General features: G+C 49.2%; 3 protein-coding genes across 11 annotated transcripts in view; 2 read left to right on the top strand and 1 right to left on the bottom strand.

Annotated features, from left to right (window-relative positions):
- rhobtb3 (Rho related BTB domain containing 3) overlaps positions 1-5,309 on the bottom strand; it is a 32,705-nt gene extending 27,396 nt beyond the window's left edge. For 3 of the 9 annotated variants that reach the window (XM_069187548.1, XM_069187555.1, XM_069187551.1), the window contains exons 1-3: positions 3,566-3,790; positions 1,491-1,717; positions 75-462 (exon numbers count right to left, since the gene is read on the bottom strand). In XM_069187548.1, coding sequence (XP_069043649.1) covers positions 75-462; positions 1,491-1,644 — 542 coding nt within the window. In that variant the 5' untranslated portion in view covers positions 1,645-1,717; positions 3,566-3,790. Of the gene's footprint in view, positions 1-74; positions 463-1,490; positions 1,718-2,143; positions 2,209-3,565; positions 4,254-5,223 lie in introns of those variants that run through there. The other 6 variants (XR_011189127.1, XM_069187550.1, XM_069187553.1 and 3 more) reach the window with 6 other exon arrangements.
- A 562-nt stretch (positions 5,310-5,871) lies between these two features.
- LOC102686317 (probable G-protein coupled receptor 150) lies at positions 5,872-7,384 on the top strand. The gene has a single exon (XM_069187560.1). It carries the CDS (start codon positions 5,876-5,878, stop codon positions 7,091-7,093), a length of 1,218 nt encoding a protein of 405 aa, XP_069043661.1. The 5' UTR covers positions 5,872-5,875; the 3' UTR covers positions 7,094-7,384.
- A 1,464-nt stretch (positions 7,385-8,848) lies between these two features.
- Positions 8,849-19,967, top strand: LOC138237747 (interferon alpha-inducible protein 27, mitochondrial-like). The gene is made up of 6 exons (XM_069187535.1): positions 8,849-9,100; positions 11,954-12,037; positions 12,480-12,554; positions 16,518-16,568; positions 16,910-17,071; positions 18,014-19,967. Exons 1-6 carry the CDS (start codon positions 9,037-9,039, stop codon positions 18,121-18,123), a joined length of 546 nt encoding a protein of 181 aa, XP_069043636.1. The 5' UTR covers positions 8,849-9,036; the 3' UTR covers positions 18,124-19,967.
- Positions 19,968-20,949: the final 982 nt, after the last annotated feature.

Genomic DNA, 20,949 nt, shown 5'->3' with positions numbered 1-20,949 from the left:
CTCCTGGGAAGTCCAGACCGAGGTACCGACACAGTGAACTTGCACGCACAGGAATGGAGTTAAAAACAAAGCACCTGGAGGAACGGAGGCGAAGGCACTTCATGCAGCTTGTACCCGGCGTTCGGTTTCTGCTACTGTATCGTTCCTCAGAAAAGCACTCTTGTGTCCCAGCCTGTGTTCCGTCTCTGTTCAGTTCTTCTTCGCGTTTCTCATCACCTGCTGGTATTCCTCCGACTGGTAGTAGTCGGACTCCCTCCTCAGGCTGAGGTCTGACAGAGTGACGAACAGGTCTCCGCTCTCCTCGTGCACCGCGTGGGTCCTCTGCTTCGGGCCCTTGGATCCCCAGCTGGCCCTGCGCTGGGGGTCCCGGGGGTCCACGGCCTGGTACAGCCCCTCGCCCTCGGCCAGCGTGATCCTGTACTTGTGCCAGGGGCACACGATGCACTGCCTGCCCTCCACGTCCTACAAGACACCGGACACGGAGGATCTCAACCACAGGAGCCAGGTCTCGACTCCCCTGCGAGCGCCACTCTGTGGGATCTGTTGTAAGAGACCCTGGCTGAAGCGAAACGGAGAGTATCAGATGAGCTTGAACTGTTTATTGGAGTAGAGACAGTGTGTATCTGGTTCATAGATGATTTAATTCTTATTAAAAGTTAAATTAAGTTAATATTATTTTAACAGGTACTTGCCTCGATGTCCCCGAGATGTAAGGGACCCCCTGCATCTGTAACAAGAAGGACAATTAGCAGGCAAGACCGTAACCCTGCTGACGCCTGCCCGAAGTGTACTGGCTACTGCTGTTTTAATGCACACCAGCACTGTTATAATAGGGGGAGAGACAGAAAAGGCTGTTAACTAATGCTCTCATTCTGTCCCCTACAATAACGGGACAAACATTTTCAAGACCTCTTGCAGAGGAAGTGTGACAGTCTCAGTTCCACGTGGGGTCGTGCCCCCCGCCACCCGTTCCGGCCCCCACACCTGGGGCGCGAACCCGGGTCTCCGGCGTAACACAGCAGGGCACCAAGCGCGTGAGCTCAAGGAGACCTCCCCCAGCCCAGGTGGCTGAGGACCCTGCTGCGCGCAGGGAGGGCGCTGACGTCACCCCACCAGCTCCGCTACAGAGGCCTGGAGGGAGCACACATCAAGGCACTGGCTCTTAGCCTTAAAGTGTTCAAATCCAGTTCTGAAAGGGCAACGCATAGTTTTTATTCTCGTGTTACACAGCTACACCAGTCGCGGAGAGACACTTCTAAGGGTCCCCAGATCCAGTGTTTGTGGGGTGCCACTTCGAACACTTCAACTACGGTACAAACAATAACATTTGCACCTTATCTTGGCCAAGTCTCACGTCATCCAGGCTGACCGAGAGCTGGGCGGCATGCCGGACTTCAGCCCTAGCGGACGAGAGCTCGGGACACGGGGGGAAGGCGAGGAGTCACCCCAACGATGGACGGGAGACGAAGGGGTCGTCCTGACATACTCACGGTAGCACAGCCTGTCCATGGCGTAGAACGCGCCTGCATGGTGGATGACCACCACTTCCCTGCCGTGCACGACAGCCAGCGCCCTCCCAGACCGGACGACGTCCTCTTTCTTTCCCACAAACGCCGAGAGGACCCCCCCGTCCGCGGAGGACATGCTGAGCTCGGCAGCCAGCAGCGCGCTGGCAGGTCCGCAGGTGCCCACTGGGTCTGCCAACGCCGTGAAACCCCTGACCCGAAGCAGAGAGAAGGGCAACAGGTATAAAAAACAACACAACGCTGAATAAATCTCAGACGAAAAGAGAGGCGATGAACCCCATCACAGGGAACACACCAGAGACAGCCAGCACAACCAGCCTCGCTGCTGAAGCCAATACCTGGCTTCTGGCAGGGACCAGCTGGATGAGATCCAGGGGCCACTTGATGATCAACTACCGAAGGGGCTAGATGGGTCAAATGGCTTCCTATCATGTGAGAACTTCCTTATGTTCCTATAAAGATATAAGAATGGCAGTCCACCGCACTGACCTCCATATGTGATCGGTTATTAATCGGCTCAAGGTGACAGTTTTTGGCCAGGGCTGACAGAAACAGGGCTATGGTTCAATACCATGTGCAGCGTTATTAACCGCGAAGGAAAGGCACACCCCACTCACCAGCCCACCGGTCGTGCAGGGAGTGGGGGAGGCAGGAAAGCTGTGAGTAATGGCCCCTCCACTGGAGACCGGGGCAAGTGTGCAAGCTCAGGAAGAGAGTACGCGGAGGGAGACCAGCTTCCCTGAAGACCCGAGTTCTCCCGGAGGACCTGTATTCCCCCTGCGAAATATCCGCATGCCGTTATGTCCGGGACACCTGATTCTTCTCATCCTGGGCGTATGCAATGATTGACCTGTAACAAAGAGAAGACAAAAGACGCACGCAACACAATTGCTATCGGTCCCCCTCTCTCATGTAAAGAAAGTTCAGCGTTCATTCACCGGGGGGCGGTAATGCTGTACACCACTCATGAAACACACAGAGAAACCGAGATAAACACGTGCGGAGAACCGGCACCGTCCATCTGTGTCTCAAGGAGCCAAGGCACCAAGATCCATGCAGGAGCTGCTGTTATTATTAACAGCTGGTGCTGCTTTTAATAAGAAACTAATAAGCTACAAAGCTTTGTGGAGCACGTTGACATTACAGATTAGGGGTACAGATTCCCAGAGAGACTGTACTGGAGGGCTACAGATTCCCAGAGAGACTGTATTAGAGGGGTACAGATTCCAGGAGAGACTGTATTAGAGGGGTACAGATTCCCAGAGTGACTGTAATGGAGGGGTACAGATTCCCAGAGAGACTGTATTAGAGGGGTACAGATTCCAGGAGAGACTGTATTAGAGGGGTACAGATTCCCAGAGAGACTGTACTGGAGGGGTACAGATTCCCAGAGAGACTGTACTGGAGGGGTACAGGTTCCCAGAGAGACTGTACTGGAGGGGTACAGGTTCCAGGAGAGACTGTACTGGAGGGGTACAGATTCCAGGAGAGACTGTACTGGAGGGGTACAGATTCCCAGAGAGACTGTATTAGAGGGGTACAGATTCCAGGAGAGACTGTATTAGAGGGGTACAGATTCCAGGAGAGACTGTACTGGAGGGGTACAGATTCCCAGAGAGACTGTACTGGAGGGGTACAGATTCCAGGAGAGACTGTATTAGAGGGGTACAGATTCCCAGAGAGACTGTACTGGAGGGGTACAGATTCCCAGAGAGACTGTATTAGAGGGGTACAGATTCCCAGAGAGACTGTATTAGAGGGGTACAGATTCCCAGAGAGACTGTACTGGAGGGGTACAGATTCCCGGAGAGACTGTACTGGAGGGGTACAGATTCCCAGAGAGACTGTATTAGAGGGGTACAGATTCCAGGAGAGACTGTACTGGAGGGGTACAGATTGAGTACAGGGGTACAGGGGGACCGAACTGGACCCGACACCAGCTGTGTGTACGTCCACCTTTATTTTGATGTCCGACACAAACCAGACATTAAAATAAAAGCCGGCGGGTCAGAGAAATACCCAGACGTCGCCGCACTCACCGGTCTGCCGTCCTTTCAGACGTTTCTCATCCTGGTGACACCGCAGACCCAAGCAGCACAGGTCAGAAACAGAAATATAATATAGATCTAGTCCCCTGAAACAATTTTCTGCGTTTTCCTGGCCGGACTGAAATCACGGGAGCACCGCAGTCCGCGAGACGCCACGACCTGGACACGTGACACCCCACGTGGTGCTGAAGCAGGAGAGCAGATTTTCACAATGAACAAACAAAAACTCTTATTTCTTGCAGCTGTTGTAGCGAAACAGATACTTTTTTTCCCCCCTGTGAATTGTACTTTCTGAATTGCACTTATTTGGAGTTGCACATCAAATGAAACAGCGGGATCCGTTTGTTCAGCGCGGATAAATTCAGGCAGCATCACCAAAATACCCGTTTTAATATTGTTGGCTAAAGTCGAACTCGAAAACAACTGTCCAAGATCTAAGATAAATTAGATGACTTAGAGCAACAAAAAAAATATTTATGTTTCACCTAAATACACGAACACGTATTAAGCTGTTATCATGGCGCGCTTGTAGTGTATATAGAAATGGGTATGACATATTTCACTGAAACAAGAATTAAACTCTCCCTTATATGTTTATATCATTTTAATTCACAGCTCGTGAAGCGCGTCGGTTAAACGGTGCTCCCCGCGGCTGCTGCAGAGCCGGGGAGAAGTGCGTGTTCTGTAAGGTGTGTGTTACACCGCTAGATGGCGTGCGCGGCCTCTCCAGGCAACAGGTGAAGGCCGATTCCACGCTGAAAGGAAAAGCGTGAACTCCTAACTCTCGAGCTGCTGTACTGCTGTTCCGAAACGGCGCCGAGGTGTCGAAACGTGGCTAAAAGTTCGTCCATTCCTCCCGTTTCTAACGGATGCATCCGATTCAGGGTGGCGGCGGAGAGATGAGCGCCAGGCAGGGCCCACCAGACCCCTGCACACTCACACACACACTCACACACACGCACACACACAATCACACACGCACAATCACACGCACACGCACACTCACACACACTCACACTCTCACACTCACACACGCACACAATCAGACTCACACTCTCACACTCACACACGCACACAATCACACTCACACTCACACACACACTCTCACACTCACACACGCACACAATCACACTCACACTCTCACACTCACACACGCACACAATCACACACACACTCTCACACTCACACACGCACACAATCACACTCACACACACACTCGCTCGCACACACACTCACACGCACAATCACACGCACACTCACACACACACTCACTTGCACACACTCGCACACTCAGACTCACACACACGCACAATCACACACACACACGCGCACACACACACTCACACACTCTCACACACACCAGGAGTTTCCCAGGAGCGTATTAACCTGCCAGCGTGTCTGCAGTGGGGCACTGACACCCCACACGAACACGGGGATCGCAATGGTGCTGACTGGAGCAGTGGCAGAAGAGGCAGAAACGTAGCAGCAGCAGCACTAGTAGTAGCTGCTGTAGTGGTTAAGAGGTAATAGCAGGAGTAGGAGCACTAGTAGCGACTGTAGTAGTTGAGAGGTAGTAGTACAATAGTACCAGCAGTAGCAGCACTAGTAATAGCTGTACCAGCAGTAGCGGTAGCAGTAGCGGTATTTACAATCAGATCGCGATCATATGATCCCTGTACCCGCGGGCCAGGTGTGGACCTCCCGGTCTTCCCGTCCCCTTCCCGTGTGATCCCGCTGTGGATTCCTGCCGTCTGTCACTCCGAAGACGCGCTCGCTCATTTTCTGGTGCATTCACAGATGGTGATTGTTCTGGGCACTGATTTTAATACTTCGGGGTGTAAGAATGACGCACAGAACTGCTCTGTGTAAGGGGCACTGCGGTTCTGCGTGCTCTCCCGAGCCCAGCACCGTGAAGCGCTCTCACTCGCGCTGCCGTGTGTTCGTGCCCGCTCTGCTCCAGGAGGGCTCCGGCCTCGGTTCGATCGCAAACTCGGCGTCACCGAGACCCCCGCCTTGCTGCCGAGCCCACTCGCCCCTGCCCGCGAGTATATCGTCAGATGACGCGGGCTGGTCTATATAAGCTGCGGCTGCCGCTCTGTGGTCTATAACGCCTTGTCTGGCAAGCGCTCGCCGGTCCTGCTCTCTGAGCTATGGAGGCACTCGCGGGCGCTGGGCTGGCGACCGGGGCTTGGTGCTTGACGGTTCGTTAGTCCTGCCGTTGCATGCAGCCGGTCCCTGCGCCCGCACTTCGTCTTCAGCTTGAGAAGTTGACAGGATCGCTCAGGGCTGTGGCGCGCAGAGATGGACGGCGCGCCCGGCTTCGCTGGCGACCCGCGCACGAATTCGTCCGAGCTGGACCGCTGGAGTCTCCCTCTGGCCGACCGCGGGGGCAACTCCTCCTCCACCCGGGGCCCCTTCTACAACCGGCAGGTCCGAATCATATCGATGTCCGTCATTTTCGCCGTGGCGTTCCTGGGCAACTCCATCGTGCTCCACAAGATCTGCTGCGGCCGGAGCAAGCGGCGGAAAATAGACGCCCTCATCACCAACCTGGCCGTGGCCGACCTCTGCGTCTCCGTGCTCACCCTGCTGTCCCAGATCGTCTGGGAGGTGCTGGAGGACAGGTGGGTGGCCGGGGACCTGGCCTGCCGGCTGTTTAAGGTGCTGCAGGTGTTCGGGCTGATCGCCTCGTCCAACATCATCGCCATCATCGCGCTGGAGCGGCACCACGTCATAGTGCGCCCCCTGGCGTCGCCCCTGCCGACCAAGCTCCTGGCGACCGTGGGCTGGCTGGCGGCGCTGGTCCTGGCGCTGCCCCAGGCTTTCGTCTTCAAGGTGCAGCCGGACAGAAGCCCCCACAGCAAGTGCCTCAACACCTTCTCCGACCTGCCCCGCTGGCACTTCCAGGCCTACATCGTGTACGGCTCGGTCACCGTGTTCTTCGCCCCGTTCTGCGTCCTGTGTGTGGCGTACGCTCGCATCCTGTGGACTGTGTGGAGCAGGGACACGCGGGCCAGCGGCACGGCCCACGGGCTCCTGAGCCGCAAGCCCCGGCACCGGAAACGACCGCTGCGCGTGACGGCCGCCAACAGCGCGATCCCCCGCGCCAAGATCAAGACCCTCAAGATGACGCTGGTGATCATCATCCTCTTCATCGTCTGCGGGCTGCCCTATTTCGTCGTGGAGATGAAAAGCGCCTTCGGCGCCACCACGGACCTGGACGAGGAAGTCATCGCCGTCTTGGGCATCTTCGTGGTGACCAACAGCGCGGTGAACCCCTACGTCTACCTCTTCTTCAAGACCAACAACGTGTACCTGAGGAAGATGGAGAAGAAGATGTGCTTCTCCTGCCTGCAGGACTACAAGGAGAGCACCCTGCACCGGGAGCTGCTGGTGTACCACGGCAGGAAGACGGAGCCGTCCACCCACACCAGCTTGGACACGGACCCCACGGCGGCGCAGTCAGTCAGCCTGCTGAAGCCGGCCGCCTCCCTGGGCGAGATCACCTCGGCCCTGTGAGGCCTCAGCGCGGTACAGCTGAGGGCTCGTTTCCAGCAAGGGCAGGCTCCATGGGGCTCCTGCGTTCTCCCCCATTTTGATGTGACTCATCTCTTCTCACCCCCAACCCCCCGCTGCTCTGTGTGTAACAGGAGAGGCTGGGTTTCACCGTCTGGCCTGTCGAACAGAATCAAATAAATGACGGAAATGTGTGGGAAAGGTTTGTGTTTGCCGTGTCGACGCTTTTTCTAAATGAACCAGGCCGCGCGGTTTTAATTTAATGAATTAAAAGCGAGTTGAGTTGTAAAAAGAGGGACTGGCTTTGTGTGTGATTTGTATTGAACAGCGTTTACAGGGACGCGGGCGCTTGAAAATTTCGCATCAGACGGCTCTAGCTCAACACGAGCGATGTGTCAAATCCACACAGGTCCGCTTTTCAAATGGATATAAGTCGTCCAAATGTCCGAGTCCCCCCGCGCCTGTGTGGCGCGGACAGGAGCGCGCCAGGGAGCGCGTTTCCCGTGCGCAGGAATCCGAGGAGGAAGCGGCGTCCGGCACGACCGCTGGGCACTGCAACCCGAGCAGAAGCGACACACAGAACCAGACGTCTCACGGCGCGGACAGGCTCTTTAAACAGTGTTTCATCCCTCCGTTTTCATACCGCCTCAGGGTCGCAGGGGAGTCGCAACGGGCGCAAGGTAGGGCACGCCCCGGACAGCCAGGTGGGCACTCGCTCACGCCTGGGTCAGTTTTCCCCGGGGCCAGTTCACCTACTAGCATGGCTTTGGACTGTGGGGGGAAACCGGAGCACACGGAGGGAACCCACGCGAACACGGGGAAAACATGCAGACTCCACGCAGACAGCACCCCGGGTCCCGGCGATGCTGACCACTGCCCCATGTTGCTGCCCTTTCACGAGTCTCGCTAATCCAAAATGTATAGCGCGTGGTTTGAATATACTTCCCTAAGGGTGAAGAGGTCAAACGCACGAAACGATGTTTTTCATGCTGTCGTCACCAGCGCGGGGTGACAGGCGCGGTCGCAAGGGGGGGTAATCCTTCTCTCCTGACCCCCAGTTCAGTGGGGGCACCTCCTCTGCGCACAGAGCCCAGGAGCCGGGCGCTTCACGGCCCTAAACACAAACACGCACCCCTTTATTAGATCAGGGACTCTAAGGACATTAACCCTATAGGGGACAGATGAACCTTAAGGGTGATCAGCAGTTAACAGACTTAAAACATTTCGGAAGAGCTGATGAGCGCTTTTCCTACAGCAAGTGCAGCAGGTGCAGAGACTAATGGAGAATCCGTACAAGACTGGCGCACCGCATTCCTTTAGTGACATCGGCGATAACTGCCGAAGTGACTCGGAAAGTTCGTGATCCTGTAGCAAACAGAATAGGAGGGAGAGCGCTTAGTTTGTGAAAATCATATTTAATTGTACTGAACTGCCCACGGAGGCTTTGCACTTAAGACGTCCTACTGAAAGATTGACACACTTGACAGCATGAAGTCTGATCCAAATGACAGAGGTGCCGGGGGTTAGGTATTTTCTTAGAATTGCTGTAAAACAGAGTAGTTACGTGCGCACACATTAAACAAAATTATTTTGTTTTTGACAATGATAAAAATGTTGAACTTCACCTGGTTTTATTTCCTTCTATAGAATGACATCTAACACTTCTAAATCGTTTTTGTTTTAGTAAAAAGCAGTAAATGATCTATATAAAATACACATCATTCACCCCTCCTCGCGTCAGCGTTAAACACATCCGCAGCGCTGGGACGGTACTCTTCCCTGAAATTAGACATTAATGTAAACACGGTATCTATCCTCTGAGGCTTTCCCATCCCTCAGTGGAGTTTCGATTCTGCGAAACAGCATCAGTAAACACGCCCTGTAGCTGTAAAAAACCCGGATTCGGTCTCCGGCTCCAAGTCCCAAAGCTGAAGACCCGACTCGCCATGTTGAAGAGAACTCTCGCGCACTTTCTCGTTGCCTTGGTGTGCACGGGCGCCTTCACCGCAGGTAAAAGTGTTTCTTTCAGGATATGGGAACGCTGTTGTCGAGTGATTGAACAGTATTTTAAATACTCGGTATAAGGTTCCATGCATAAATAGCGGCTCTTGAAAGAATCTGAATATAAGAGCACTAACACTAGCATCAGGGCCTGGATGCTCCCTGTTAAAGGTCCGGGAAGGGTGACTGACTGACTTTACTAGGAGAAACAGCGCCCAAGAACGCTCATTTATTTCTATGCATTTTATAATGGTATTTGCATTACAATTCGCTAAAACGGCAAACACGCTCACTGGGCTGTGAGAAGCGATTTCTGTCACTCCGCTGCAGACAGCACACCGCGGTGTTGAGTTAACACGTCCGCAGATTTACAGATTACAGTGCACATCCAGAATATCAGTGTCTTCAAGCTTGATTAGGCCTTAGTGTAGGATCCCCGGTGCGGTTTCAGGCTGCCGGCAGTGCTGTCAAGGAACACTGGGCTTTCACTGGCCGGTGAAGCTCTGTCGGGTCAGTCAAATAAAGAAAACAACACCACAGCTCTTCCACTTAGGTTAGAAGTCAGCAAAAAATTTTCTCATACTAAAGAAAATACCACAGTTAAAACAAACCTGCTTGATAACATGGAATACATAATACTGCACAACAACATACTGTGTTAAATTAAATATGTCTCACCTCGGCAATGTCTGGCGATATAATTATAAACATTTCTTTCTTATAACTGGTTTACATATAAGGAATAAGGTCCATAAAAGACCATGCATTTGTCATTTATTTGTCAAGATACATTTGATAATATTGTTACGATTGAAGAAGTCACGCACACACAAAACACAAACAATGGTAGCTGTTAACGCAGCTGTATTGTGTTGTTAGGGACAGAGGATCAAAAAGGTAAAACGTAACAAAATAAAGATTTAGAGAGACAGACGGCGTTAAAAGACAGGAGAGAGGTCAGGACAGAATTAACAAGCGAGCAGCGTGAAACTGGAAACATTAAGCAAAGGAAACTGGCTTCATATTCGCGTTACCCTTTGAAAAAAAATATCCTAAAATATTCCTCAGGAACAAATTACTGTACAGGTTAAAGTTACATTTCTGACAAAACAAAAATGTGTGCACCCCAAAACTGTGATATCGAGGCTCACAGCTAATAAAAGATTACCGATCTTCATTCGCTTTTGCGTCCTTGCTAAAGATTTTGGTGTTTTTATATCACTTCCTCTTGTCAAATCGGCACAATGTTCAGAACCCCCCACCCGAAATTGTGCATATCCAAAATGTGTGAAATGTAAAGTTGAAACCGATAGGTAACAGAAACATTGGTGGGGGTGAAGGGGATCCCCATTACCTGTAAAGCGCTTTGAGTGGAGTGTCCAGAAAAGCGCTATGTCAGTGTAAGAAATTATTATTATTATTAAAATCACTTTCGTTTTGTCAGATTTGCGTCTTTGCCAGTGCTGCTAGGGTTGCAATGTGGCGTCGTTCAGTGTGAAGTGATACCAGTTTCTTTGAGATCTGCCTTTGTTGCGGAAAAAAAAGGAAAAACTGGTCTTGTCCAGATGGGCTGTCAGTGCCCAGGTCTGATAGTACTGCTCCAGCAGTGCCAGGCTCTGCTGTTCGGGGTCCAGATGGGCTGTCAGTGCCCAGGTCTGACAGTACTGCTCCAGCAGTGCCAGGCTCTGTTGCTGACCCTGTTCTGGGTCTAGATGGGCTGTCAGTGCCCAGGTCTGACAGCACTGCTCCAGCAGTACCAGGCTCTGTTGCTGACCCTGTTCTGGGTCCAGATGGGCTGTCAGTGCCCAGGTCTGACAGTACTGCTCCAGCAGTGCCAGGCTCTGCTGAAGCTTGTGGAGCTGTGAAACCAGGAACTAAAGACTGTTCCGACTGTTCCGACACCTCTGTTTACTAACTCATATAGATAATGAGCAGTAGGGAGCAGTGGGAGTTTGTCAGCGTTTGGACTGTTTGATTTTACATTAAGAAGTCGAAAGAATAGACAGCATTTCAGTGATCAAGTATTGTTGTACTTTTTGCATTTTATGGGAACAACCCTCTATAACCTCTGTCTGTTGCTTTATTTATGTCATGTTGGTTTCCATCACCTGTACAAATTTTGTGAGGATAGTGAAAGTCTTGTCACTATTTTTGGTTCTGTTTTTACAGTATTTGTTGAATGGCCTAAATTAATTTAGTAATTTAGTTTAATTAGACAATTACCATATAATAAAATGGTATTTGAAAAAATCGTTTGAGCTATTAAATCTTTTTAATGGTGGGACTATATTGTGCTATAGCTGTTAGTCCTGTATTCAGACATCTTTACCATTTTAATTCTGTTCGGCTTTCACTGGTTTAAAATATTTACTAGAACAAAAACTGTGGACAGGCGTCTAGTGCAAACTAGAAGGAGACCTCTTCAAAAGAGCCTCATGCTTACTTTTATAGCGCTTGTTCAGGCATAGTCTTGCTCATGTTGATCTTTGGAATGTTACACAGAGATGTTATATGTCACATAAAGGAGATATTGTATTTTGTTGTGTAGCAGAAGTATCAAGGCTTTCCTGTCGCTTTATGAACACAGGAATGAGATGTGTCCCAAACCACACTTCCATCTTGCTCTCTCTCGCCCTCCTGAACAATCTCCATGGCTTCCTGCACACGCTGGTCTGTCAGGCATGTCTTCTTGCCCTTTCCTTTGCACGGCGGATTCAGAGGAGACGTTGGCGGGTAACTGGCTGATCCACTCAGGAGGACGGCGGCGGAGGAGCAGGGAGGAGCTGGGGTCCTGGGCGGGTCATTGTGAGGGGGGGGCAGGCGTCAGTGACGATGGGCCTGTTGGTTGTATCCCGATGGCAGGTAGAGGAGGCAGAACTGCAGCCGCTCCAGCCGGGAGAGACAGAGAAGTGGATGAAGCCGTCGCCTTCATTCTGCGGTCTCTGGGTAGGCATGCTGTTGGCTGAAATGCAAGCAGTAGTATTCGTTAAGACCAGAGGGGTGGTCTATCAGAATATTTAATCTGCCTCATCTAAAGAACAGAGGATTCCCACAGCTGTGTGTTTTCACAGTCCTGTAAGCAAGCTGTGTGGAAGTGCTTTGAAACCAAAGAACAGAGACACTTCTTACACAAAGGGCTGTGGAATATGGGACAGACGCTTGTCAGAGCGATTCCCTGGCTTCTTGCAAGTGATGATCGGACACGATTCTGTGATCATGCAGTTACTAAACTCTGAACAGGCTAAATGAGCAGAATTCCCTCTTCTCGTTTGTGCTTTTCTTGTGCTCTCTTATATTTTTTTAAAATTAGAAATAGACATTTGCTGCAGTTTTGCAGAGAAGGGGACATCTCCACTGTCAGGACTGACTGGTTGTATTTCCCTTTCAGGTGCCACGGATTCCAAAACAGCTGAAGCCTACAGAGAAAGAGTTGAAGCCATCGTCCATGCTCTGCTGTCATACAGTAAGCAGGATGTAGAGAGGTGTTGGTTGACAGGCAGGCAGACAGGTAGACAGACAGAGAGACAGACGGGCAGACAGACAGACAGGTAAACAGAGAGACAGACAGGCAAACAGGCAGACAGGCAGACAGAGAGACAGACAGGTAGACAGGTAGACAGGCTGACAGGCAGACAGACAGACAGGTAGACAAAGAGACAGACAAGTAGACAGGCAGACAGGCAGGTAGACAGGGTTATGCACGTGTGAACGGTGAGTAACTCAGACTCTTCACTCTGTCCTATCAGACGTAAGACTTACCACAGCCAATAACCAAAACTCTGGCACCTTTATCAATCTGTACTTTTAACAAGTATATAAAAAACTCAGTTGAGGATTAAATCAGACATTGAGTGATTCTAGACACAATGGCAATGAACCAAAGGATATGTCTGAAATCAGACATTCCTCTTTGTCAGAAGACTGCCAGTAGTATGACGCTACTTTTATTTTGTATTCTCTTGTTTTACTCACTCAAAATATTAAGCTCTTTCTGTCATTGACCAAGATGGCAAGAATTTGGTCCTCTGCTGTGGACTTTCTCTGAGGTTCCAGTAGCCATCTGAGGGTGTGAGAGTCACAGCTGCATGCTGAATTCCTGTCTGTGGCACAATTTCAGCCGCATCTCTCAACCACAGCTACGCTGCTCACTGGGTTCACGGTGTTCATGTCATTGTTGTTGCTGCCTCAGTCCTGGCTGTGTTGAATGTGCTGCAACCCCTGAGTCTTCTTCCCATGGTATATACGTGCCTTTCATTTCTTATCTCTGAAATTTCACATTAATTTCTATCAAATTAGATTTGCTATGCATTGCCCTATTTCTTGACTAAAATTGTTTAGTCTCATTCGCAACATGTTACCACCATCTCCTTACAAAGACATTCAAACAGACTCTCAGCAAACTAAGGCATACACACGACAGCACAGAATCATCCAAATGAGACTGGCCTCAATGCTGACTTGCCTGTATATTAAGTGTACCCGTTTTAGTTTCTTACGTACCTATTTCTACATATCACCATGTTTGCATCCCACACAGTTATAGCAGTACAAATACCCCAGTAAAATTACAGCTCTGCACTTGTTGGCTGTTTTAGTGACTGTGTGCCCAGCATGTTCTGCTTTTAAATTTTGAAAAACAGTGGAGTACAGGATAGTGCCTCTGCTTCATAATTCTATGGGTCTAGGGCAGTGGTTCTCAAACTGTGGTACGCGTACCGGCAGTGGTAAGTGGAGTGCAGCCAGGTGGTACGCCAAATGACCCTGGAACTGTGTCGTGTGCGCTGAAAAATCGGGACGGGTTTTCGTATTTTGTATTTTAATACGTGTCGAATACACAGCCTACGTGCTACGATACAGTGCGCACTAATACTTCAGTGGACACAAGAGATACTCTGTAATTCTATACCACTCTATAGGAATGTGTGCTAAGGACGCAAGTGACCAATTGTATTTTAAAAAAGCTACTGTATCTCCAGCAAATAGGGAGGAAGGAGAATGTGCGTGATTTTGGAACAATGCCAATGTTGTAAACACAGGAATGCATAGAAATACGTGCTACGAACGCTGGTAATCTTGTGAGCACAGGAAAGCGTGACAGATAACAGAAAAATATTTAAGAACTGTTCTAAGTTAATTTGAGAAAAATACACCGAGCGTCTCTGTGTTTCGCTCCCATGCGCATGAAATAATAATAATAATAATAATAATAAACTTTATTTTATATAGCGCCTTTAAAGGTGGCTTCTCAAAGCGCTTTACAGGATGACAATAACAATAAATAAGAAGACTACAACAATAAACAAGAAAATTTCACAAGACAGGACACAATTATAATTACAACAATACAACAATAACAATAGAGGAGACCGTGGAAGATGGTATTAAGAAGAGCAGAGGGGTGAAGAATGGAACCAGTTAAGTAAAGGCTTTTCTGAAGAAGAAGGTTTAGTTTAAAAAAAAACTTTAAATAAATATGGAAATAAAAACGAAAACACGGAAAAATGCAAGCTTGCGTATTGCTAAAGCAGGTAATCCACACACTATTTTTGAAGAACCTTATTTACCGTTGGCAAAAGAGCTGACACGTATTATGTGTGGAGAAAAAGCTGCTGAACAGCTCGACCTCCTGCCCCCTCCGAAAGACACGGTCACTCATAGAATTATTGAAATAGCGGATAATATCAAAAGTACGCTGGTAGAACATATTAAGATGAACAGATGCTTTTCACTGCAATTAGATGAGTCTGTAGTCGATTTGGCCAATTTGCTCGTTTACGTTCGATACGAGTTTGAGGGTACGTCCAATGAGGACTTTCTGTTCTGTAAACCGCTACCAACAGGAACTACAGGAGAGCACACATTTCAGCTTCTGAATGAATTTATCGAAGAGAATGGCATCGACTGGATAAAATGTGTCGGAGTTTGTACAGATGGTGCTAGAGCAATGACAAGCCGACATAACGGTGTAGTTGCACGAATTAGAGAGGTTGCTGCAGAAATGAATGGACGCATTGCAACATCCACCGCGAGACCTTTGCCGTCAAGAAAATGCCTGACGATTTAAAATCTGTTGGACTCCGTTGTGAATTGTATCAGGGCTCGAAAAATTTATTCACATCTGCTTTGCTCGACTAAACAGGCTCACCCCTCTCACTGAAATGGTGCTTTTTTATTAGTTGTTGTTACTGTTTTTTTCTGTAAAACACTTTGAGAAGCCACCTTTAAAGGCGCTATATCAAATAAAGTTTATTATTATAATATTTATTATATGCATGTGTGTGTGTGCACGCACGCTCATGTTGGTCATTGAGAATTTCTGGGGTTCCTATGAGATGATGACTTGTAGGTGGTACTTGGATGATTTGGTTGGATTAGGGGTGGTACTTGGTCACAAAAGTTTGAGAACCACTGGTCTAGGGTTTCTGGAGTGTGGAGCCTTCTATCTGGAGTTTGCATGTTCTCCCTGTGGCCTGATGGGTTCTAGCATTTACTCTCTGTATCCCAGTTATAAATTAATTGGCAGCTCTGAATTGTCTTCTGTGAGTCTTTGCCCTACAGTACGCTAGTATTCAGCCCTGGGTGTAAACCAGTGTATTGGACTAAGTGGTTATTGAAAATCAGTGGATGGTTTCAAGATAAACGCAATCCATTTACCTCCAGGTAAAGGGTGTTTCAGGTGTTGTTGCTGCCTGACCCCAGTGCAGACAACACTTTCCTCTAGTCCAGCTGACAAATCATAGCTCTGGCTCTGCAGAACCTATAGAAGAGCAGCAAGAGCATAAAGCACCTCTTGCGCCTGGACAAATATTTACAATTATTTCTGCTTGATAGCAGTTTGGCTTGTGAATGAGTATTTCATAATCACATTACTAAAAGAATGAGAAGAAATATGTCTCACACTATTGGCAGTGTTAAAAATGAACAAGAAAGATATGAGGTTTCTTATACTGTATATAATCGCAGAGAAAAATATGGGCATCCTTTTCCTCAAACAGGGTTATTCACTAATATGAGTAGCTATCCATGGAGCTGATAACATTGTTATTACATCGTTATTAGACACTGTGTTGAATGAAACTGCAAAGATCAAAGCAAAGAATGCTTTTGACTGTAAAATAAATTTGACCAGAAATTCTGAAACCCTCAGATTACCTAAACTGTTTTACATGACTACATTTCCAGAATTGAGTTTGATATATTTCAGTGCATGAGTTAATTCAAACTTCATCTCTTTGGTGATTAATTTTATTGATTGGGACAGATGTAGTGTGATCAATACAATGTTGATTTTTTTCCCATTCTTATAATTATATATGTAGTGAAATCCACCTTTTTGTTGCTAAATGTTGGCGTACCCTTCAAATGAGCGTGAGGGTATAAATACGCTGCTCTTCAGCACTGTGTTCTCGTGTGGGTTCTCCTGCAGAAGACTGCTCCTGTTTCTGGTCGAGGCTGGGGATCGCAGTTGCAGGTGGAGGTGAGTGTGAGTGAACCGCTCTGCGGCTCTGTTATGAGGCACACAGCGTCCATTTGGGGTTTACGATGCTGTTGCACTTTGGGTTTTGGGGGTTACCGCTGTACGGCACTGGGGTGCCTTGGCGGGGTTTTGCCATTCTGGTTCAGTTACGAGTCCTGCACAATAAAGAGCAGGTGCCTGCCGCAGCCCCTGGTTTTCCACGGTGTCACACGTTTGTCCCATCCTGATGCTGTAAGGACCTTTTAAAGAAGTGGAAGCAAAGGAGATGAATGAATATGTCAAAGGTGGGTTGCAGTCGCCATTATTTGACTAACAGTGCTTTATGTTCACTTTCATCTCAGCTACAGCAGTGGTGCTTACTCCAGCGGTTTTAGCAGCAATCGGATTCACCTCTTCAGGCATCGTGGCAGGATCCCTGGCAGCCAAGATGATGTCATTGGCAGCTTTAGCCAATGGCGGAGGAGTAGCAGCTGGAAGCTTGGTTGCGTTCCTGCAGTCTCTTGGTAAGCAGCTGACTGGCACTGTGTGCACTGTGGTCTCGAATTAGACAACTGTGCCAGATTTTCATTAGCTTTTTTATGAACTGTGACCCTTTCTAAAGAATGTAAGACCTTCCACAGTCGAAATGTGAAACAGCTTCAGCAGAAAAACAAATACTAAAACTTCATGCTACGGTGACTGTGATTGCTTCAGAGAGACTCCACAGACAAAAAGGAATGGACCAAAGAGAAGTTAAGAAATCATGATGAAAGGATTCTTTAGAAGCATGCTCTGTAAAGCTGAAGTAACTGAATGAAGTACAACATTTCATTTTTCTGAAGGACAGGGTATCTCAAACCACCTTTCAGACACAAGCTGGGGCTTACAAGGACACCTCAGTAGTGTTCGAAAAGCATTCAGAACAGCTTACATTATCTTCATGAAATATGACTCAAACAAACTGCAGTTGCTAGGCACACATACTGTATTTAACATACACAAAAACCCCTGTTTCACACAGTGTGAAGTATCATGCTGAAGGAACTGAGTCTCTTTAGTCTGAGGGGAGTGTCCCACATTGACAGGCTGAAGGAACTGAGTCTCTTTAGTCTGAGGGGAGTGTCCCACTGACAGGCTGAAGGAACTGCGTCTCTTTAGTCTGAGGGGAGTGTACCACACTGACAGGCTGAAGGAACTGGGTCTCTTTAGTCTGAGGGGAGTGTACCACACTGACAGGCTGAAGGAACTGCGTCTCTTTAGTCTGAGGGGAGTGTACCACACTGACAGGCTGAAGGAACTGGGTCTCTTTAGTCTGAGGGGAGTGTACCACACTGACAGGCTGAAGGAACATCCAAACCGTGTCTAGAAGCTGAAAATGAAAAGCCAGTGTAAATATTAAATCTTGTTCAGCTCAGGTACAGTGTGTATGTTTGTGCCGTGACCTGTTGCTCCCTCTTCTCCTCAAGGGACTGGACTGGGGGCAGCAGCAGTAGCAGCAGTGGGGTCTGCAGGAGCCAGTGTGTCATACTGGGTTTCCAGCATCTTCATGGGTGACCCCCAGGCTGGTGAACTGTAAGCAGCTGGGCTCCATCAGCAACTGCATCCATCTAGAGCAACACTGTCCTGAAGTGAATAAGGAAAAGGTCAGCGGAGCTTTAATGGATGGAAGAAGAGGAAAGAAGAAGCGACTGTCTCCCACACACACAGTCGACCTGGAGCGACCTCTGTGCCACAAGCATGGAAGGATTGTGGAAGGAAGGATTATATTGGTAGTGTCACATGGGAAAGCTGAAAATATGTATCTATTTTGGTGATTAATTTTATTGATTGGGACAGGTGTACTGTGATCAATACCGTATTTAAATGATTTTTCTCATTATTATCACGGGAATACAGAATTTGCATCTGTGTCTCTTGTATTTGATGTAAACAATTCGTGGCATTTCCATTGTATTTTGTTATGTACCATATTGAAGTCTTGGGTTGGTTAAAGATAGAAGATTAGTTTATTATATGTGCCCAAGGTGAGATGTTATACTGAGGTCGTGACTACTCAGTCATAAAAGATCACAGGGATCTTTTTAAGAGAAGGAGCATTAACCCTAGTACCCTTGCTAAACTCTACTTCACTCTTGTACTGTCCTCCCTTAATTTCCCCCCAACTCACTTGGTGCAGCAACGTCTTTCGTTCCCCTCCTGATCTGCAGAATGGCCTCTGTGTGTCTCCCAGGTGGGGCTGCTGGTGCAGAATGATCCCTGTGTGTCTCCCAGGTGGGGCTGCTGGTGCAGAATGATCCCTGTGTGTCTCCCAGGTGGGGCTGCTGATGCAGAATGGCCGCTGTGTGTCTCCCAGGTGGGGCTGCTGGTGCAGAATGGCCTCTGTGTGTCTCCCAGGTGGGGCTGCTGGTGCAGAATGGCCTCTGTGTGTCTCCCAGGTGGGGCTGCTGGTGCAGAATGGCCTCTGTGTGTCTCCCAGGTGGGGCTGCTGGTGCAGAATGACCTCTGTGTGTCTCCCAGGTGGGGCTGCTGGTGCAGAATGATCCCTGTGTGTCTCCCAGGTGGGGCTGCTGGTGCAGAATGATCCCTGTGTGTCTCCCAGGTGGGGCTGCTGGTGCAGAATGGCCTCTGTGTGTCTCCCAGGTGGGGCTGCTGGTGCAGAATGATCCCTGTGTGTCTCCCAGGTGGGGCTGCTGGTGCAGAATGATCCCTGTGTGTCTCCCAGGTGGGGCTGCTGGTGCAGAATGATCCCTGTGTGTCTCCCAGGTGGGGCTGCTGGTGCAGAATGGCCTCTGTGTGTCTCCCAGGTGGGGCTGCTGGTGCAGAATGATCCCTGTGTGTCTCCCAGGTGGGGCTGCTGGTGCAGAATGGCCTCTGTGTGTCTCCCAGGTGGGGCTGCTGGTGCAGAATGGCCTCTGTGTGTCTCCCAGGTGGGGCTGCTGGTGCAGAATGGCCTCTGTGTGTCTCCCAGGTGGGGCTGCTGGTGCAGAATGGCCTCTGTGTGTCTCCCAGGTGGGGCTGCTGGTGCAGAATGATCCCTGTGTGTCTCCCAGGTGGGGCTGCTGGTGCAGAATGATCCCTGTGTGTCTCCCAGGTGGGGCTGCTCTTCAGTGGGGAATGAAGTCACCTCCTGCATGTGAAGTGCTTTCTGGGCTTTAGAATAAAAGGTGCTTTCTTAACCCAATTATTCTGATTCATTATTATTAACAATAGTAAAAATATTATCACATCACTTCTACAGTAAGCTTTAGTAGTAGGCCTCCTCACCGTTAGAGGAATTACATGTGTATTTATGTCCATATTTTCATTCTGTCTTCTTTGTTCCAATTACAATTGCAATTACAATATTTAAAAATCCTGTGTGATCATTGTTGTGGCATTACTGCAAACCTCTCTAGCCAATAAAGATCTTTTGCATTCTGGCATTTCCTCGTGGCTGTGACCTTCATGCTCGGTGCAGATGAAATAATTCTGAAAGCGAAAGGTTCTGGTCACACTGGGCCCACATGGTCACCACCTGCCTCTTGCTGAGAAGCTCTGTTTCTTGCGAGATACAGTACCTGCTGAGACACGCCGCGGTCTCGGGATCCGCTTGTGGGCAGAACCCGCGCTCACAGCGAGAGAGAGAGAGAGCCTCCGAGTGGATCGGGACGCACTCCGCTGGCACGGCTCCTCTTGCACAGATTTCCAGGACCCTCTCTTTCCCGGTGCACGGTTTCTCTTCACACAGTGTGCGCCTGTGCCGTGGACATGTTATTCAGAAGAACCCTTCGGCCTGTCCTTCGGTAATCAAGGTGCTTCAGCGAGAGCTCTCTCACAGCTCCCCACCCTTCCTCTTGCCCACGAGGAGCCCCAGTTCACCTCAGGCTGGACACGATCGCTGTAGATGGGCCATGTCTTACGTCCTGTGCTGTTATTTATTTAGTCGTGAGCAAAATAACCAGCACAGCACACTCTCCACACCCTGCTGATCGAGAGCTAGGGGACAGAAAGTTCTGTGCTCAGATATCCAGGTCAGGCATTTCACAGTGGCCAGTTTCTCGTTCACTCAAAGGAGGTGTTTATCAACACATTGTCGAACTTTGTTCACGTGTCTGTCCTCCTCCATTCCTTCCCATTTCCACAGCTTACAGTCTCATTCAACTTAGTTCGCGGAAACGCTCAGTGGACACCCCAGGTAGGGTTAGGGTTCGCATTCACACACTACTTAGACAATCTTTAAGCTCAGCGCTGGATTTTGCGGCCCAAGTCAGGTTTAGGACGGGTGGTTTAGGAGTCCAATCTTAAATTTGTTTTTTGCAGAAACTCTCTGGGGCCTGGCTGGTGCGGTGCACCGGGCGGTAGTTGTATCCTGAAACTGAGTCTGTGGGATCAACAATTGTCACCAAGGATTACTGAATCTCAT

Source organism: Lepisosteus oculatus, chromosome 3 (assembly GCF_040954835.1).
Source record: "Lepisosteus oculatus isolate fLepOcu1 chromosome 3, fLepOcu1.hap2, whole genome shotgun sequence".
NCBI classification, from domain to species: domain Eukaryota; kingdom Metazoa; phylum Chordata; class Actinopteri; order Semionotiformes; family Lepisosteidae; genus Lepisosteus; species Lepisosteus oculatus.
The sequence above is the reverse complement of the archived record's forward strand: the minus strand, read 5'-3'. Positions and strand labels throughout refer to the sequence as shown.